The sequence below is a fragment of the Triticum aestivum genome, chromosome 5D (assembly GCF_018294505.1).
Source record: "Triticum aestivum cultivar Chinese Spring chromosome 5D, IWGSC CS RefSeq v2.1, whole genome shotgun sequence".
Lineage (NCBI taxonomy): Eukaryota > Viridiplantae > Streptophyta > Magnoliopsida > Poales > Poaceae > Triticum > Triticum aestivum.
In genome coordinates this window covers 325,351,185-325,371,868 of record NC_057808.1, presented here as the reverse complement: position 1 = coordinate 325,371,868, position 20,684 = coordinate 325,351,185, and the positions used below count along the sequence as shown (strand labels likewise).

At 44.3% G+C, this 20,684-nt stretch overlaps 1 protein-coding gene across 4 annotated transcripts; it reads right to left on the bottom strand.

Moving 5' to 3' along the window:
* Nucleotides 1-13,077: 13,077 nt before the first annotated feature.
* Nucleotides 13,078-20,609, bottom strand: LOC123121492 (uncharacterized). Of its 4 annotated transcripts, XM_044541491.1 has the most exons (15): nt 20,115-20,478; nt 18,845-18,935; nt 18,679-18,754; nt 18,483-18,567; nt 17,384-17,453; nt 17,003-17,072; nt 16,399-16,444; nt 16,263-16,314; nt 16,065-16,133; nt 15,541-15,746; nt 15,341-15,412; nt 14,527-14,596; nt 14,374-14,454; nt 13,921-14,000; nt 13,078-13,775 (listed from the first exon to the last, which is right to left on the bottom strand). In XM_044541491.1, the coding sequence occupies exons 1-15, from the start codon at nt 20,306-20,308 to the stop codon at nt 13,664-13,666; spliced, it is 1,374 nt and encodes a 457-aa protein (XP_044397426.1). In that variant the 5' UTR covers nt 20,309-20,478; the 3' UTR covers nt 13,078-13,663. The 4 variants fall into 4 exon arrangements, 3 of the variants coding, with proteins under 3 accessions (XP_044397426.1, XP_044397425.1, XP_044397427.1); XM_044541490.1 differs by having other exon boundaries at nt 18,679-18,935; nt 20,115-20,517; XM_044541492.1 differs by lacking the exons at nt 18,483-18,567; nt 18,679-18,754; nt 18,845-18,935 and having other exon boundaries at nt 20,115-20,452.
* Nucleotides 20,610-20,684: the final 75 nt, after the last annotated feature.

Genomic DNA, 20,684 nt, shown 5'->3' with positions numbered 1-20,684 from the left:
CCGTATTGTTTATGTTTTCATGCTTCTCAGATATTGTACGTAATCACAATGAATATAAGAATGCGCACATCAGAAGAATATTGCGGAACAGTTCAATGGGTAACTAACTTGGCATCAAGGGATTGAGGACCATTCTGGATGCAATGAAACCCACATGTTCCCGGCCTATAGATTCGTATTCAGAATATGATCCTAATGACTATTATGAGCTCAAGGAGTCAAAGGCAGATGGCATATCATGTTCACCCAATAAGGTGTCTGTTCTAATTTGGCAAGGTTTTATTGGTTGCGCGTATCTTGCATAAGGTGTCTTGCATTTCTTCTGCTTCGTTGCACCACCATCTGCTTAGTTTACTCATGATATATGCGAAGATGCCATGCCCGTCCATTATCAATACCTATTCCATTTGTCATCATACCATGTTTTTCCATTCAAATGTTGTTCTTGTGTTTCAGACATCCAAAAGGAATAGGGCGGTTGCAGAACCTGAAGGAGTACAAGGAAAGTCCTTGAAAAAGGTGGTGGTACCAGAGAAATCAGATAGCACCCTACTTATATTGGCGATAGAACCAACGCCGCAAAACCTAGGATATCGCAACTATGTTGCTCGCTGCTTTGCTCTTGTTAATACCTGTTGTCCTATCATTGTACTTACATTCATACCTGGTGGATTATGTGACATCATTGTGCATTATAGCTTGCTTATCCACTGTGCGCTCCAAATTATTAGATCTATATTAATGCTTACATTAATGTAGAATAAACCCAATGCTTATGAAGAAGTTTAGCTCTGCATTGTTCTTTTAAGTATTTGTTGTCCTTCATCACTATACTTATATTGTCAACTAGTTGTTCATGTACACTTTGTAGCTTATTTTCCTTTGCCCTGCATTTTCTACACATCATATCTATATTTACTCTTGCCAAAATGTTGAATAACAATGCTACTGAAGAAGTTTAGCTCTGCATTGCTCTTGTTAGTGCCTTTTGCATGTATGTTGTACTTACATTTATAGTCTACATCTTAGCTTAAATAATCTCCATTTGTTCCTATATTATCACATCTATATTTACTCTAACAAAATGTAGAATAAAGGCAATGCTCTTGAAGAAGAGTCTGTGGTAAACTTCTTGAATTGCCCCCCCCCCCATCAATATGGACAAGGGCTTTATAGAGCCGGTCTTCACTACTAACGTAAGTTTGTCCTCCTCGAGCCTTCAAACTTTGTTGTGTATATTTGGATAGCTATGACTGCAAATGTTGTTTATTTTTGTCGTTTGCATCAAATTGCATGTTCAAAGTTTATTACGAAGAAGTACATAAACATAAGTTTGTCCTTCTCAATTTCAGTTTTTAGTTGTACAACCTAGTTCATTATTCATACCATGTAAATTAAACTAAACATAGCAAGTTATCTTCTTTAGCACTGCATGTATGCTTGTGTTCTTGAACTGTAATCCAGTGGTGTGGTGAAACTACCAACTCCAGCACAATGTCATATCCTGCTATGTCTTAACTATGAACAATGCCATATTATGTTAATGTTATTTAAATCATGTCTTTATTTACCAATCTGAAATGGGATAAATTGACAGTACACTCACCATTCATGCTTATACGTTGTTTAGCACTACATGTATGCTTGTGTTCTTGATCTGTAATCCAGTGGTGTGGTGAAGCTGGCCGCTCCTGCACAATGCCATTTCCTATCGTCTTAACTATGAACAATGACTGTTATGTTAATGTTATTTTAAACTGTGTCTCTTTATGTCTGACTAAGAAATGAGATGGATTAACAGCACTGATGCTTATACGTGCAAAACCTGTTATCTACCTACTTGTTTCTCTTTCAGGGTGACATCACTGATGCTAGGAAGAACTACCACAATGATAGTGAGACGAACCCATTGTTTGTCCCTCTAACATATATTCCAAAGAAGAAGGAAACACATCTTGAGGATAGCGATACAACCCCAAAGTCATGTCTTGATGTAGTGTCGAACTTACTCGCTAATAGCAATGACACAAGCTTGATGAAGTTGCAGCCTCAATCTGTTCGACTTCTTTTGTCTGAAATTCAAGCAGAAAGAGATGCTTCCACTCAAATCCGACTGGAACTCCAATCTCTATGCAAGATTAACCATAAGTACAGGACGTCTATTGATGCTATGCAGCTTGAGTTGGTGGATATAAGCGTCAAACAAGCGCAGTCTCATTGGGTTGCTAAGCTGCTTGCGCTGCAGCTCCTGGGCAGGGCTAACCTTTCTTGAACTATGTTGAAGTGTTGTCGGTTCTGTCTATCATTTGTCGGCGTGTTTACTTCCACTGGTGGCGACTTGCCATGTGTATGGAATCTGCTTTTTGGTTGCCCTTTATTATCACTAGTGGTGAACTTTGATGCCCAGGGGATGTAATATGTTGTAATTTCTTTGTTGTATAGTCTAGGTTTATTCTCCGTCACGATGTTGTAATTTAGTTGCTGTATATGATGTCGTCGCTCTGAGAAAAGGTTGTAATCTTTGATCGGAGCGCAATGAGCCAATACGTTAGGTTTATATAAAAAATCAGTACTAAAACTGGTCGGCCGCCAATCGCTATAAATGGGCCGAACTGTGGGCCTACAATCATCTTGGGCCATTAGCAGGCCTAGACTTAATCTGGCCCACTATTAGTTTCGGGCCTTTAAAAGGCCGACTAAACTGCTTGCCTTAGTTGGGCCAGAAAATAAAATGGGATTAAGAGGCTGAGATGTAGATTGAGCCTGAATTGTGGCGAACAAATCACGGGCTGACAGCACGCTGGAATATACATTGGCCCAGTGATATGACGGGCCATTAACAGGCTGAAATGTTGTTGGGCCTTGGTGGGCCCAATTCCATGACGGGCTGGAAGCAGGCCGGATGCATAGCGGGCAAAAATTAGCCCCAACACTATCAAGGGCCTTTAAATGGGCCGGTAGGCAGTTGGGCCTAAATTGTATCCACGAAGACTACGGGCTGTTAAGAGGCCAAAAGTCACTACAGACCAGAATTAGGCCCAGATGCAGCTCGAGCCTTTAAATGGCCAAAAGTGAAACCAAGCTGAAAGAGGCCCATATGTACACAGGACCACTGACAGGCTGAAACTAATATCGGGTCAAACTATTAAACGGGCCATTAAGAGGCTGAAGAGCAAATCAAGGCCCCAATGGGCCCAAAGGCAAAGTAGTTGTTAACGGGTCATATCTGTTATGGGTTGTAATTTGGCCCAAGATATGAAAGTAGCTAACGGACCGGATCAGATATGGTTGTAATTTGTCCCAAACTATAGCAAGCTGTTAATGGGCCAGATCTGATATGGGCCGTAAACTGGCCCGGAATATTGCAGGCTTTTAACGGGTCATATCTGATGTGGGCCATAATTTGGTCCAGAAAATTGTAGGTTGTTAATGGGTCGGCTCATTAGATCTAATGAAATCTTGTGGGCCTTTTCCTGGGCCGGCTTTTCAACCTATATGGGCCTCTATTGGGCCATCCCACGTGTCAACATTTCATTGGCGACTCCTGTCCAGTGGACAGTTGACATCTGTCCCAACACGATGCTGACACGTGGATCCTTTAGCCAGTGAGACTTTTACACATGGAAAATCGCCATTGGTGTTATCGGATCCAAAATCGGACTCGATAGCTTAACGGCGACCCGTTTCGGTGAATGCCACATGTCGGTTAGCCTTGACGAAAACAGTTCCATGACGCGCCATTTATCGTCATGGAAGTGGACACCTCCATGATGATAATTTCAGTATTGTCATGGAACACTTGTATGACAGCACAGGTATGACTATCTTGATTCTGTCATAAAAAATCGTCACGGATGTACATGCATGACAGAAAACGTGACCTACTGTGACAAACACGTATCATCACATAAGTGTTTTTTGTAGTGAGACAAAGTAAACTAACACATGAATAAAACCCATCTTTTTACCCTTAATAGCAACGATACAATATGTATCATGTCCCCTTCTGTCACTGGGATTGAGTTACGCAAGATCGAACCCATTACAAAGCACCTCTCCCATTGCAAGATAAATCAATCCAGTTGGCCAAACCAAATCAATTAATCGGAGAGAAATATGAAGCTATAACAATCATGAATAAAAGAGTTTAGAGAAAACTCAAATAATATTCATGGATAATCTGATCATAAACTCACAATTCATCGGATCCCAACAAACACACCATAAAAACTAATTACATCGGATAGAACTCCAAGAACATCGAGGAGAACATTATATTGAAGCTCAAATAGAGAGAAGAAGCCATCTAGCTACTAACTATGGACCCGTGGGTCTGTGGTAAAATACTCACGCATCATCGGAAGGGCAGTAAGGACGATATAGAGCCCCTCCATGATCGAATCCCCCTCCGGCAGAGTGCCGGAAAAGGCCTCCAGATGGGATCTCTCGAGAACAGGAACTTGCGGCGGCGGAAAAAGTATTTCGTGGACTCCTCTGTTGGTTTCCCGATTTTAGAGAATTTATAGAGGCGGAGTTAGTATATACCACCTCACAAAATATACAGACCATAAGATTGTTTTCAAGCCCTAGCTACACAAAATAAACGTCGTCATCATCATAGTCGTCCCCATCGGCATCGCCATCGCCATTGCCATCCAGGATCATGCACGCGGTAAACCAAACTTTGGACTCCATTTGGTACTGATTTCCTGGAAAACCAAAAACAAGCAGAAAACAGCAACTGGCACTTGGCACTGGGTTAATAGGTTAGTCCCAAAAAATAATATAAAATAGCATATAATTGCATATAAAACATCCAAGATTGATACTATAATAGCATGGAACAATCAAAAATTATAGATACGTTGGAGACTTATCAGATGTAGAGGCGGTCCTTGATGGCCCTGACAAGCCATTTGAGCATGTCCCTATGGTTGATAGAAAAAGGAAGAGGGGAGGCCTGATGGAGGATGAGATCAGTGTCTTCACCAGCATGACTGAGGTCGTGAAGGAGGTGGCGACCGCCATTAGGGAGAGCAAGTTCGTCGACGTCCACCCTGACCTATACAGTGCCGTCATGGAGCAAGGTGGGTTCAGTGATGAGGCTCTCATGGCAGCTCTGAGCCACCTGCTGGATGGCAATGGCGATGGTGATGCCGATGGGGACGACTATGATGATGACGACGTTTATTTTGTGTAGCTAGGGCTTGAAAACAATCTTATGGTCTGTATATTGTGGTGAGGTGGTATATACTAACCCCTCATGATGACCGTGAACTTATGGTGGTAGGATGACACCCTCTTTTGGATGTGGTGGTGGTAGGATGACACCATAGTAGTGATAGGTTGAACTTGCTATGCCATATGATCATGCATGCTTAGTACTTCTCTTCTGCTCCATTGCTTTGTGTGCTCCTTTGCTTGCTGCTTCAACTGTTACTCTTTGTGCACTTCTAGGACAAGTGGTGTGTGGTGTTCGTCGGGAGGGAACTAGGGGTTTACAGTTCATGGGAAGCTTGCAACCAACAAGTTTGAGGGTACAGTGACAGTAGCCATAGAGGGTTTAAGACTAGGAGGGCGGCAGAAGATGCTTACGCCAAGTTTGTGTGAAAGGAGGCATATGCAAGATTGAAGTTGGCAAGGCCGCGCCGCACTTCAGGGTGAAGAACTTGGTCATCATCATGCATTTCATTGCGATCGCAATGTTGTGGCGTTGGTGTGGTAGTTGTGAACGTGTGTAACATAATCTCACCACATAGGGTACAAGGTTAGCACACCTCGCACCCTGTGTGCAACCAAACAGTGTGCTTATGTTTGAGTTGAGACAATGCAGGAACACCGTGCGCAAAGTGATCCCTTAATGCAGGAAGTGTCGATGCAGGCAACTAAACATGTTGCATATGTTGGTTTTTAAGCTGTTTCTACTCGTCTAAATTTTTTTCGAGAGTACGCCAATAGCGTACCATATTTTTATAGAAGACAGAAAAGTATTTACAAGAAGCCAACTCAAGATGCGTACATCTCAAGTGACAGAACACCACACCAATACCAACAGAGCTAAACTAGGTCACTCTCTCATGAAAGGTTCTAAACCCCCAACACCCAAGCCCGCATGCCTCAAGTCCCTAATCTCTTCCAGTACCTGTTCCACTAGTTGTGTCAGGGATCTCTGATCGCTCACTCTATTACACTCTAGCATTCCTATGTTTCCACAATGACCAAGTCGTCCCGATGACGAACGAATCGAAGCCCCGTCAAATTCTGCCTGAGAAACTCCTTCTCCTAGCAAGCCACCAATCTATCAGTGTGTCCGTCTGTGTGGGGATCTGGCTGTTGATCCGCAAAGCCTGGAAGCAACGGTGCCAAACCTCTCTAGCATAAGTGCGTTGGATGAGAATATGGTCGACGTTATCCTCTGCCTGTGAACAAGTGAAGCAGCGTGAAGGTTCCGCTTGCAATCCATGTCGTGCCCTTCTATCCGAGGTCCATAGTCTGTATTGGGAGCCCAGCCAAGCAAAGATTTTGCATCGAAGAGGTGCCCAGCTCCTCCAAATGCACATATGCACCGGTGATCTTATCAAGCCCAAGTAAAGCCTCGCATAGACTGATTTTGCCGTATAGATCCCAGCCTTGTCCGGTGGCCAGGAGAAGAGGTCCTGCTGGTCTGGGTCGCACTCAACGGTGGCTATCGCGTGGCAAAGGTTGGCCACCTGTATGTGAGCCACAAAGGGGATGTCACCACGCACATCATTGGACCACACATTGTCGATCATAGCTTGCTGCACTGTCCTGGTGTTACGCGCACGGCCGCTGACCATCTCCATGATGTTTGGCGCAATCTCACTCACTGTCAATCCATGGATCGATCGATCTTTCTAGAATAGCACTCTTTTGCCATTGCCGACCTTATCTTTGCTACATTATCTTTACTCATCCAAATTTGAGGCAGGCTTCACCGAGTCAGGTTCCACTGGCAAGGCTACCAAACACGTCGTTAGTGTTCTTCTGCGACACTGCAACAGTGACGCCCCTTTCTCTCTCTCCACGCTTATGTGTGCATGTCTACATCTATCTGGGGCCATCCTTATCCTCTAACCGACAGCAAGACAAAGATTTAACTAATACTGCTCCACATAATCCAAGAGATCGAATCTAACACCACTCCACTCCACCACCACATAGGTCCAAGAGATCAAATTAGGGTTTTGTTTCTCCGTATACATAGTCAATGCCCCCTTTGAAAGTAACATCCTGTCATTCATCCAGGGAGCTAGCTATCTGCTGGCCCGGCCGGCCGGCGATCCCGCCGCCGGCGCTGCTCCTGCAGGCGCGCGCGGTGTGGGGCCCCACGCACCTCCGGCCATATTTTGCATGCATGGCGCACACACTGCCGAGCTGCAGCCCGCAGGCGATCGGTGACTGGCCGTGGCCGTACCCTGTCGTTCTCCGTCAGGCGATCGACATGGCCCGTACCTGAGTCGTCATTTGACGGCCGGGGCCGCCCCCGGAGAATCTCACTCGTGTTAACCCTCGCAACTTTCAGGGACAGGCTTTGAATAGATATGCATTTGTTTTTCTCCTAGGTTGCCTTTGCCTCTCGTGCATAGTACTTGCTGCCTCGTCGTCTAGCTAGCTTCGCTGTCTCATCTTCTGTTCCAGTTCCCAGCAGCCGGCCTCCCGTGCAGTGCATATATTGCTTGTTGCCACTTTAAATGTCCAGGGGTTCAAACCCAGAAAAAACACCTCTTAGACAACATATAACTCGGTGGAATTTTAATTAGTACCCATATTTGGCAGATTAATTCACCCCCTTATCAGAATCAAACCCTAATTACCAACCACCTTCCATAGAGAGTATACTCCCTCCGTTTTTACTTGCTTCCCATATTAGCTTTGACCTAAGTCAAACTTTATAAAGTTTGACCAATTTTATCGAAAACAATCTAAACTTTCACACTAACGAATATATATGGTATGAAAATGTATTGAATGATGATTTTAATGGTGTTGATTTGGGATTGTGGATGTTAATAAGTTTTTGTATAAACTTTATCAAAGTTTACAAAGTTTAATTGACTCAAGACAAATCTAATATGCGAAGTAAATAAAAATGGAGGGACTATTAGGCAAGCAAATACCAAGCGACTTAATACATATGCAGAAAAGAATCATTACCCATCATTAATTTAGCTTGTATGAATCGAAAGTGTATAATGTTCGGGTGCAAAACTTCATTGGAAAGAGCCGGATCTAAGCGTTGGCTAGGTAAATGCCCGTAGTAAGTGGGATAGTTATGAACCATGTGGACCACCCCATGGGGTGATAAAGGGAAAGCTCTCATTGGTATGTCCCATTCATAAGAGTATTTTCCTTGTCTCGAAAATGAGGTTCTTGTCAGGTCAAGGCGAAAAAATAGGTTTTATTATTTCAGTAACCCTTACTTGAAATAGGCTTTCGCCCCATTTTATAGATAAAACAACGGTCCATACAACCAACATCCAACACCAAATCATGAACGACGGCTCGGGCAACGGCAAAATCATGCCCAAAAAACACAAGAGAAATAGGGGGGGGGGGAACCATCAAGTGGCTGCCGACAAGCGGCCCTACGAAAACGATAGTCAACCCGCTGTAGCCAGTAGCGCGTCCAGCATGAGCCCAAGCCGATCGCGGTCTTGCTGCCTAGCGAGCGGGTGCTAGTGCTGTAGAAAAGTAGGGAATTTGAAGGAATCGGACGCCTGCCTCTGAAAGACCCGCTCAATCTTCATTTTATTACGTGTCGTCCATACTGTCCACGACATCGCCGCAAAGATAAGCCAGAATAAGCGAAGATATCGCCCAGGCTGGGTACAGCCCTGGTCTGGAGGAACTCCGCGAGGTCCAGGGCCTCCCAGTCGGGCCCCAATGCATCGCGGACGAACGTCCATATGACCCGAGCCGCCGTACATGAGAATACGGTGTGAGTCCCAGTCTCCGGTGCCGCGCATAAGGGGCACAAGCCATCACCCGGGCATGCTGCTTAAGCTCCTCGGTCCCCGAAGGGATGCTATCTCTTCGTAGTTGCCACACAAAAATCTTAATCTTCAAGGGCAGAGGGGCCTTCCACAAAGGAGAAAGCCAGGGGATGGTGGGTGACTGGCATAACGCCTGGTATGCCGTGTTCACCGAGAACTCACCCGTTGGTGAGAGCCGTTAGGAGACGGTGTCCGGATAGTCCGGCATCACGGTCGGTAGTGCAGCCCGCAATCTAGTCCACTTGACAGTAACCCTTACGAGAAACTTTATAGTAAGGATATAAAATTACAAACAAGTTCTTGAAGAAATGGACACCGTCATCTTTCTGCATCCACCAGCGGTGTGCTGTGTGCAGAGCTTGTGACCGCCTCCAAGCCTTCATCTTATCGAAGTAATCTTATTAAACCCCAAGAGCTTGTAGAAAGCATTGGTTATAAAGTACTCGATGTAGACTACATATATTGATGCACCCAAGAGCCTGTTCTTTTATTTTTCTTTCTTTTTTTTTTTGCGGGAGAAGGTGTAGCTTTCTGTTGCGCCTCTGCATATATTGATCCACCTGTTGCTCGGCCGCCGCCTCAAATTGGCTAAGCTACATAGCTCCGCCTGTGCTACGCCCGAAGTTCTTCTCTTTACACAAGAGTAAAATTAGGGTTAATTTGTCTGGATGCAAGCAAGTAGAGAGAGAGCGTCCTGGATCGACGGGTCTCTTCTTTTCCCGCCCTGCATGCAGACGTGCACAGCACAGTACACTGGCCGGCCGGTCGATCGTGTTGTTTTCTCCTCCTTTCTCCCTGAGCCTGAGGCCACACAGTACACTGGTCGTTGCAATTTGCAAAGCAAATCGATGTGGCCGGCCGGCCGGGAACGAAAAAGAGAAAGAGGAAGCTCCACTCCACTCCACTCTTGGCCATTACCCCATGCACACATGCTACAGCGCCTACCTAGCCATGTCATGTACCTACTCCATGTGTGCGGCTTCAAAGCTGGAGTGTTCGCCTGGGACACACTTTGCGGCTTCACTCACGGCCTAGCTAGCTAGGGGCGGCGTTCATGCGTGCCATGTACGTACTACGTACGTGTGGCGGCTACCGGCTACACATCCATGCATCGGCCGGTGCATGTACACTCTCTTTTTTCAAGGAATCGAGGGTCGAGACTAGTCCCTTGATGAAACCATTGAGACCCACTACAAAAGCAGAAGGAATGTACTACAACAGACCATAGTTTGGACCTCGTCGATGTAACAACAGCTGTGAACTGAGATTAGCTCGGATGGTTAGTTTCTTTACGGTGGAACCATTCCATAGGGATTCAAGTCTCGGAAGACTTGACATTGCTGCTCATATTTTCCTGAATTTATTTCAGATTTTCCGGCAATGTTTGTCCAGTGGGAGGACACGTTCTCATTGATTTCGTCAATCTCAAGATGATGTATCGGCCCAGTCTCTCGAAGATGCGCATAAGGATAAGGTGTGACAAAAATTTCCTGGAAACACGCCTTGTTACATTGCTGCAAAAAAATTAATAGTTTAGATTGCTTACGACATGTGTCACGTGGTACATTGCTGCAAGTTGGATGGACTAGAGCCCCGGGGAGGTGAAATGTGCACTGGATCACATCCCACAGATACGTACCTCGCCACAGCACAGCTAAAAAACAGGTGGTCGATCGACTCATCCTGATCACGGAACAAACATTTCTTTTCCCCAACACACCCACGATGGAGCAGCACATCTCTGGTGTTTAAGTTAGATGCTGTGAAAAAAGTGATGGAATTAATACAATCCACTGAATCTATCTATGTGCATGACGTTCAGAACCAATCGATTGTGAGTGTGTAGGTCCTTTTTCGGCTTGTGACAAAGTCTGATTACTCCCTCCGTCCCGAAATGTAGGATGTTTTTTATACTATGTAGTATCAAAAAACATCCTACATTTCGGGACGGAGGGAGTACTTTTTTCTGCCATGACGAGTTGCATCTTCTTCGGTTTCCAATTTCCACAGCCACTTCTCAAGAAGATAGATGCTCATATATTTTCTAAATTCACAATACACATGCAAGCCGAAACCAACCGCGCCTACGGCGCCGTACAGAAGAGGCAAAGCAGCTAAGCACCGAGCTACACACACACACACACACTTGCATGCGGGCGAGCTTTGAGGGATCTCTTTCTCGGTACTGTCTACTAGCTTCTTCCTTACGGAGTACTAATACTAGCTAGTTGAAGTAATGGGTACTGTATATGCTTTGCATGTACACGTACGTGGTAGAGGACATGCATGATCTGCCCTCTCGATGGACGATCCACTCGGAGTAGCGGCGATCATGATACGTATGCATATATGTGGGGCTAGCTCCTAGCTTAGGGGCGGCCGGCGAACAAGTTACCTTTACCACGAGAGGATCGATCGAGATGCATGCGAGGTGCCGCACGCGTGGAGTGCAATGAACCTGTACGAAGATACAGGACCGCCGCACGATCGATGTTGGTTCTCTGCACCTGCGCGCGCGTCCCGTCCTCCTCCGTCTAGCCGAGTAGCAGCAGTGGCTACGAATTGCGGCGGGAGGTACGTACGCGTTGGCGTCGCGTACGGACCGAGAGCGTTTTTCTCCGACACACGCTTCATCATGCCGATGGAGACGGGTCGATTGATACGGGGATCGAGCGAGCGAGCTAAGCAGTGCGCGGCTAGCAGCTGGTTTGAGAACATCCTTTGACGCCCATGCGCAAACTGCCCGGCTATGGTTGCACCCGCAAGCCATGCAACTAAAGTCGCGCATCTCTCCTCGAACGGGCTTGATAAAAATAAGAGTGAAATGAAAAACGTCCTATATTGATTTCAGCTGAGTTATTTCGATCTTAACTAGAGCTTACTTCCAAAATAGGGTAATCTGCCAGTGAAAAGCACTACTCCTTTTGTTTGGAATTCTTGTATTTCTCCTGTGCCTAGAAACTTACTGTATTTTAGGTAAACAAACGTGTGTGGATAATGTGGCGGATGCTCTTAATTAGCTAGTCCGGACTGGTCATCGCATCCTGTCTCGCAGTTGGTGCGATGTGACGCCCTCTAGCGTTGACGCGTGGACCTCGCAACAGGATAGGACAGATGGTTACCGCCACAGCTCGGGTTCCAGCTGGCCCTAACCAGCAGGAAGGATAATGCATGCCAGACTTGGACCCAAGTGCGCAGCACAATCATCTTGCACGACCATAGAAGGAGTAGTTGGTTTTCCTAGACCACGTACAGGGCAGAGTGTGATGGATGGAATTAATCAGTGGCAAAGGCGACCGCTCGAGGCGAGGTCAAGCAAAGCAAAGCAAAGCCAAGCCAAAGGCGCGCGTGCCGTCGTCACGTCGATCCTGCACGCACGCACGCACGCACGGTTCGTCCCCTACTGCTACAGGTGGCGCCTTCGTTCATCATCTTGGTCTTAGGGAATAGGGACCGACCGCAAGACCAGACCCACTTCCTTTATTTCACGGCTAACCACTTGTCCTTAACCTTGCAAGTACAAGTCAGCCATCCAATCCAGATAAACAAAGACGAGCAAGACACGTGCTGGGTTGGATGGAGGGCCAGCCTTCGGAGTCCAGATGCGGCTCGCCGCCACCTTATGGCGCCACATGCATCACCATCATCATCACGCAAAGACGGAGGCAGCAAAAGCAGGCCTACACAAGCAACGACCAAAGGGAGGCGACCTGGACCTGGAAAGAAAGCAACGGCGCGGACAAGGAGCGCACCAACGCAGCGCGAACCCGTCCTTCCGTCACGCGGGGCAATGCACCTAGCAAAGCAAAGGGAAGCCCCTCCCCAAGCACAAGACATGCCGAATCATTTCATGGCAACCTGACGGGAGGGATGAGAGGTCGACCGCGGCCACAAATGTTGACTTGCTCGCCCGTTCTCGTACTGCAAAGCTCGTCTTTCCGGCGAGCACGAGCAGGAGAAAGGCCCACGCATGATGCGGCCGACGTGCCTGCACGAGCAATGGCTCTCATCATTTGACAGGACCAGGGACCAAAGCTTTCCGCCGCGACGCCGAAACCTGGGGTGAGAAACTGGGGGGCACATTATTGCCTCATCTATCTATATATGTGCACCAAGGTACTAGGCAGAATTAGAAATGCTTGTTTACAAGAAAGATGGGTAACTAACTACGTACACTGGAAAGAGCGGCGACTTTGCTGCAAACAGCTGATAAACTCGTCTGAACTGATGAAGTGAGAGTTATAGTCTGGACTCTGAAAACAACAGTTCAAACAACCTGAAGCGACCCCTGTCAGCTGTTAAGATGTTAAGAACCACAACTTCCTCAAAAACTGTCCAGGTGCAACACGTCTGCCAGCCTTTGCCAGGAAATTCAGTGGTTCAAGTGGATATTCGTGCTGGCACCATATATGGGTGAGAGAGAATCAACCGCTCGCACTTTCTTTCTGTAATACTGTCACTCGAGAAGAGGGATTGCGCACGCGGTACGGCTCTTGATCTTCATGTCCTCCATTCTGAGCCCAAACTTATTCTAGCTTTCTTTTCAACTTCAAAGCCAGAATAGTTTGTCTTCCTATGCTGCCAATCAGTGTGTTGCTGCTGACACCAGAAGTTGATGTTCTAATCCTAGGGTCAAAACATGTGGACTTCTAGACGATGTCACTTAATGGATCGTCTGAATTCACTGCATCATTAACGGATAACTTGCTCTCAATAGGCACTCGACAAATCGGGCAGGACTGGCACTTGTCAGAGCAAGGTCTGCGAGAACAACAAAAAAGAGAAGGTTGGACATTTGCAGAAAAATAAGAATGCGCATATATCAGTATGTAGCTTCAGAGCTTGAAAGTAATAACCTGTGAACGTACAGAGCACGGGCATATTAGTTAATGAAAATGAATCTTACTCGCATAGAACATGATGGCGGCATGGAAGCAGAACAATGCAGATGTCCCTCTCAAAGCAAATTCGACATAAGATCCGTTCCTGTATTTATGGACAAATTATCAGAAGTATTATTAGCTCGCTGAAATTGTTCCGGTCAAAATTAATCAGAATTATGTATTGCATCTTAAGTTTTAGTTCTTTCATGATGAGATCTAGTCTCTCCCAGTCATATTGCAATGTCTTGGACTTTTTAAATTAGCTAAACATTCTAAAATGCAATAATGCCAATATTCTAGACATTCTTAAGATGTACTCCGTCCCGAATTACTTGTCTTAGATTTGTCTAGATACGGATGTATCTAGACACATTTAGTGTTAGATACATCCATATCTATAGAAATCTAAGACAAGTAATTTGGGAAAGAGGTAATACTTATTGATCCTTTTTTTCAAATGGGGGAACCAAGCATACATTCTTTAGCCTCTCACACTGCTGTTGGCTAAGCATTGCCATTTTGCTTTGCTCTCCCAATGCTACCTGAAGTCTTTGTATCTGAAAGTATACATGACAAATTAGCTCCATGCAAACAAATAAGCTAGTGCAGAGAATATTAAAAAAAATAACCTCTTTGACAAGAACTTTTTTCGGCATCTCTTTTACCATCTCGGGGGGATAACTGCAAAATGTACTATACCTGCAAAGGTGCAGACAAATAACAAGACCAATTAATGGAAGACTTCAACTGTCCTGGAAGTATTCATAATGGTTCTAAGTGATTAGCTATCTTGTTATCTAAATACACATGATTCAAGATACGCATGCATAGGTGATCTTTTTTAGTTAATGATGAAAGAGCAGACAGTTGAATTAAATGTATTTATCTCTGAATGGTTCCCAATTGAACTGTATTGAAACAAGAAATCGGTTTTATTATCTTCTAGTGTCAAAAACGCTCTTATATTATGGGACGGAGGGAGTAGTTGATTAGTTTGCCCATATTTCAGATAATGTAACATTAGCTGACATCCTCCATATTCGACTATGGGCTCAACGTGGTAAGTTCTTTTAGATAGTGATGATTATCTTGTCTTCTCCCCTCCTCCCTCAACAAGACACAGACCCACATCTTTCCTCCTGATGCACTTCTGCAGCGCACTACTACATGTCCCCCAGTCCGGCAGTCCCCCTACCCAAAAAGGGTGAAACACAACAACAATAAGAAAAATGATGTGCCGCCGTTCTGTTTTAAGAGGCAGTGACCTCCATATAGGCAGTGTTTACTTGAATATTTATGTTTTCTAGCTTCTCATAGATTTATGTACAAATGATGCCATCTGTAGACAAGCAGAAACATGGCATATACAATAAATAACACTGGCGACCTATAAATCCAAATATTTACATAATTCACAACTAGATAGAATTATGTGGTGAATACCCAATGTTATTTGTATAGCATAAATGTGCTTGTTCCTCTTTGCTATCTTCGTCAATAGACCACGTAATAAGCCTGAACAGCAGTGGAAATTAACCAGATGAGAATCCAATCAAAACTCCTGTGATAAATATACAGCTTTTAATGTACAGAAGGAGGAGGGACTGAGATAATGAAAAGAGAAAACAAAGAGCATTTAGAACCTTGAACCATATTGTACCATCATAAACAACTCATTAATCTTTGATGAGACAGAAATATATCCTTCACTAACAATTCCATCTTGTAATTTAATGACAAGCCTTTCAAAGAATCTCCAAATGGCAAACAGTACAGCAACCACTTGGAGCAAAAGTATAGGTGAGAAAATAGCTCGAACTGGGATAAACCGTGCATAAGATGGAGTACCCTGCAAAGAATATAGACAGACAAAATGTACTTAGTAGACTAGCAGTTGAACAATATTTCAACATAGACTTAATAATCATACTGGCCTTCACAAACACTAGGTGACTACAAGCTTAACACAAAAATGGAATAAACAGCTCACAAACGGTACCACAATCTATGTGCAGGACAGAATACATAGGATGTTGGCAGTCAGCTCACAGATTTCATATGCCGTATCACATTGAACAGAAGTTGAAAGCACGGCAAGGTGGTAAAATAATGCTACCAATCAATTTTGAAGGGAAAAAAACATTTGGAAAAATGGAACTGAGCAGACCTCTAAGCGCATACATAGGAGAACTTGAGAAATTACGATAGGAATTATCAGTACAGGGCCACCAATATCCTGCACATCACATGGTTTGTCTACATCAGGATCCCTTTTGGAGAATAATGAAATATTGTCGTTTCAGTTGCACACTCTGTGCCTGCAAGATGAATTTATTGCTATACCAAGGATTGGCTGTATACCGACCATTGGATTGGACCACCTTATGCAGACAAGAAAAGCAAAGCACTGGGAAATCCTGTAAAATTTGTCATCAAGTAGTTAGTGAGGACTGCTCCATGGAATTATACTGTAATTTAAAATGACGGGATATCTTTGTTACCCAAAGTTAATGAATAAATCCCACCACCCCAGAGTAACTGCATCACCTGTGGCAAATAATATAACTTAGCCAATTCAAATGTTAGGTCCTCTTTGATTCAAAAGATTTTCACAAGATTTTTGGAGTAGAACCCTTAGGAATTTTTCCTACGTTGGCCTTTTGATTCGTAGGATTGAATCCTATAGAACTTTTTCCTAAGGAAACATTTGTACTACATTCCACAGGAAATCTAGCATCCACTCCAACTTCTTGGAAAAAATTCTTTGTTTTTCCTGTGATGCAATCAAACAAACTCAAATCCTGTAGGCTTCAAATGGGCATGCCATTCCAATCCTGTGTTTTTCCTATTATTGCGTTTCTACAATCCTGCAAATCAAAGGCCCACTATAGTATTCTGACCTATGGCTAAGTGCTTCAGCTTCTTAACATGTTTGACTATAGATGCTACCACTTGTAAACTAGTTATCCTCAAAAAATTACTGTGCAAATCCAGCAGAAAAGTACCTAAGCTAGATACATTGATGTAATCTAGTAGAAAGAGGGGGACATATATAATGTCAAACAGCACAACTAGACCACACTTAATAGTATTTGTATAGCTTACCGCATAGCTTGAGAAGCATGAGTGAAGTAGCTGCTAGTAGAAACACCATGGAAATTGCAACCCAGAAGTGCTAAGGAAATATGAAGCTGTTAGTAATGGTTAAGGTTAAGAGTTCACAGAATATTATCCAGTAATCAACATTGATATCTAGTGTTTTTAAAATACATTATGGTACACGTATATAAGTATGTCTAGAATTAGCACACATATCACTTTGTTGGACAAAGCAACATTTATTCAAAAATTGCAGTTTGCGGAAATGATTTCTACTGAAATGAAAAGGCTTATAGGTTTAGTTGATTCGGTTAAAAGGTGGGAAACAAGCCAACACAGGCCAAAAGTTACGGAACAGCAGGTGCAATGTGTACTCTGGATTCTTACAGGAAGCCTATCCCATATCTCTTCATCGGTGATTGTTTCCCCATGTCCAGGCATTAGAGCACCAAACATCCTAATGAGAATGGGAAAAGATAGGAAGCACAACAAAACAACTAGAAATGTTAGCTAAAGTATTCTTTACAACATAGTTTCTGAAATGGAGAATTGGTCACTCGAAGACGTCCAGTCATGTGTTCACATTACAATGTGCAAATAGCATCCCATAAAAGGTATTCAGAAACCCAACAGGCAGAAACAAGTATATAAGTGAAAATCATCGATTACTAAGTTATTATCATGTGCTTATTAATTCAATAAGATTATATTCACTGTTCAGCAGTTTCTACAATGTGAGACATTGAGTGAGAATGACATCGTACAGGTTGGATTATTACTGACAAAAATGTATTGTGCAACAGAGGTCCATCAGTTTGCATCATAGTAACATCTTATCATGGTTACTTGGCTAGGCAGTAGGAACATTGAATTGAAACCATCGCAAGTTTAAAAATACAATTGTAGTACAGAATGTTATCCAAAATATTATTTGTAATGCATGAAACTGAAGTTCATAAACCTGCAAAATGTTAATTAATGGTCATTGATTGGCAGTTGCAGAGCTTAACTGGATATCAAGCTGGGGGCAATCAATAGTGTATTAACTTAGTACGTGAAGATTTAATGCATGCCTTGATTAGGTACCTAATCGGATTTTGTTGGTACACATTAATGAGATTTTGATTTGCAAGGAGGGGGCCCACCCTGGCCCCAAGCTAAGCCAATGTTGATTGGACATAGAGGTGTTTAAAATCTTAGAACATTGAGTAACTCGGATAAAATTGGAAACACCAACTTTTCGATGGATTCTAGTAAATTTCCAACAGTGATACATACTCCCTCCGTTCCTAAATATTTGTCTTTCTAGAGATTTTAACAAGTGACTACATACGAAGCAAAATGAGTGAATCTACACTCTAAAATATGTCTATATACATCCGTATGTGGTAGTCCATTTCAAATCTCTAAAAAGACAAATATTTAGGAACGGAGGGAGTACAATACAAGTACAATTACAGTTTTGCCTTGAAGAATTGTCAGTTACCTAAAATTGTCAACTAACGTAATAATTTCCAAGGCCAGGAGTGGAAGGAAAACAAGCTTTAAATCTAGAAAAGGTTCACCCTGGCCTGCAGATGACAGATAACACACTCAGCTGGCAAGTGAAAATACAGAGACAAACAAAAACGAATGTGTTTTTTGGATAAATTCACAATAAGCTTTGGATTCACCATTAATACCTTCAAGGTAGATACAGAGAAGAAGTTCAAAAGCAACTAGCAAGGGTGTGGCAACAATGGAATGGCATGGAATCCGCTGTAAAGTTGAATAGTCTAATTTACTTGCTGCCAGACATTTCAACTTCAGAATGGAAGAATGAATTTGGAGCAAAGCTAACGGACACACCTGGTAATTTTGAAGCAACAAAGGAGCAGGCAATGAGAATCTATACCGAACAACGGCAGCATGGAATAACCACAGAGGAGTGAAAAACACCCTGCAGATTTGTTGAGCATTTTGAAAATTGCAACATGCAGAGGGTTACCCTCAGTTCATCACCAGACAAAGTACAGCTTGGTATAATTGGGCAATGAAGATGAAAACAAGTTGTTCAGCTTTTTTTATCAGAAAAATAGCTGGAACCCGATTTATAAGACCAGTTACCGCTCAATCCCCTCCAATGGCTTTACTTTTTTTTTTAAATCTTCCGATGGCTATACCGAGTTATGTGCAATGAACACTTACATACATGCCAGTGATAACCATGCAGGCATGCAGCACAATACTAGAACTCGAGGCCAACAGCACATCATCAGGAGAGGAAAAAAAATGAAAGATGAACAGTAAGCACATGGTCTTAGCTGGTACTCAATTGGACAAAAGAATATACCAAATCACCAATATGACACTCTCTTGGGTCTGATCAACGCCTAGTCTTCTCGTAGCAATCAGCTGTGGACGCAACCTCATCCTCGCAGAGAAAGGGCTTATCCTTAGTGTTAATGCTGACTGCATGCTGGATCTGGAAGACCAGCAAAACGCTGCCGTCTTTGAACGGGGTCAGGCCTGAGGCTGCCATGCTGTTCGATAAAATCAGGGCGGGAGTGCGTCCGTGAGTATTGCACGGGTCCGGGCATGGTTCAGGTCGGAGCTTGGCACTTAGGAGGTGGCGCGTGTGGCATTGGAATCACCTATTTGTAGACCTTATAACACTGTTTCCTATCTATCAATGCATTGCGAAGAAAAAGCTTTTTGCATTTTCTGGAAAAAAGATCCCCAATAAGAGAGCTAGGCCGTTGCCCCGTACAAATTTTCTACAGGGATGTTCTCAAATCACCAATACAAATGCATCATTTCCCAAACTGTCGAGACCCGAATCTGCGTGTTCAATTGGATTGCAGCTTTCCAGTCCATCTATAACGTGCCAGCTATTTCCTACTGTCGTCGTCCTCAGCTATAAATTCTAAACAAAGCATCGGGAGAAAAAAAACACCAGCATGCTCAATCTAACTACCTCAGGGTTGCTATAACTGCACAAGATTCAGAGTGCACAACACAAAGTGACGCACGGTTTCAGGTGCCCGCCCAAACTCTCGCCGAGAACTATTGTGGACTGGTGGAAGTGTGGCATAGCTAGGGTATGGGGTTGGGGCCTTGGGGTGCTCGGCTAACTTACCACCAGGAGCGGGAGACGAAAACGCCGTCGAGCTTGAGGGCGAGGAGGGTGGTGAAGCAGAGCAGCAGCGCGTGCGCCGCCGCCTCCCGCGCCGCCCTCCGCACCCGCCTCCACGTCCCCGGCGCGCCTCTGCTCGCCCGCGCAGCGGCGGAGGCGGAGGCGGCGCCGCCTGATGCTGCTGCTCCATGTGCCATCGTGCGGCGGCGGGCTTCGTTCAGGAGCTCTTTTGTTCGTGATCTGCGTGCGTGCGAGTGGAACGCGAGAGCGACGCGGGGGCCCCGGCCCGTTGGTGTTTTGCTGCTCGTGTGCTTGTCAGCTTTGGATTCATCATATCTCACGGTCCGGAAAACCGCATTTTCCAGGATAAGGCCACCGCTTTATTTCCCTTTCTTGGCTAGAACCCGTGTGGTTTCCTCGCCGTCAGCTTCGTCTGATTCAGTCTATTTCGATAAGGATTTGCTTGCCGGGAGCAAGGGCTATAGTACGAAATACTCAGACCCAAGGGGAGAGAAATCCCGAAGGCATTATATGGTAAAGGTCAAGCATACGCGGCGAACATGCGAGAACCAG

Bases quoted from the DNA above. Each gene is read 5' to 3' on its own strand.
- LOC123121492 (XM_044541490.1), bottom strand. From the start codon at position 20,308: ATGGCACATGGAGCAGCAGCATCAGGCGGCGCCGCCTCCGCCTCCGCC. The intron at 17,454-18,482 runs GTAACTGACAAT...CATTCTCATTAG, and splicing joins ACGTTAGTTGACAATTTTAG to GATGTTTGGTGCTCTAATGC. The intron at 13,776-13,920 runs GTAAGATTCATT...TTGTTCTCGCAG, and splicing joins CGCCATCATGTTCTATGCGA to ACCTTGCTCTGACAAGTGCC.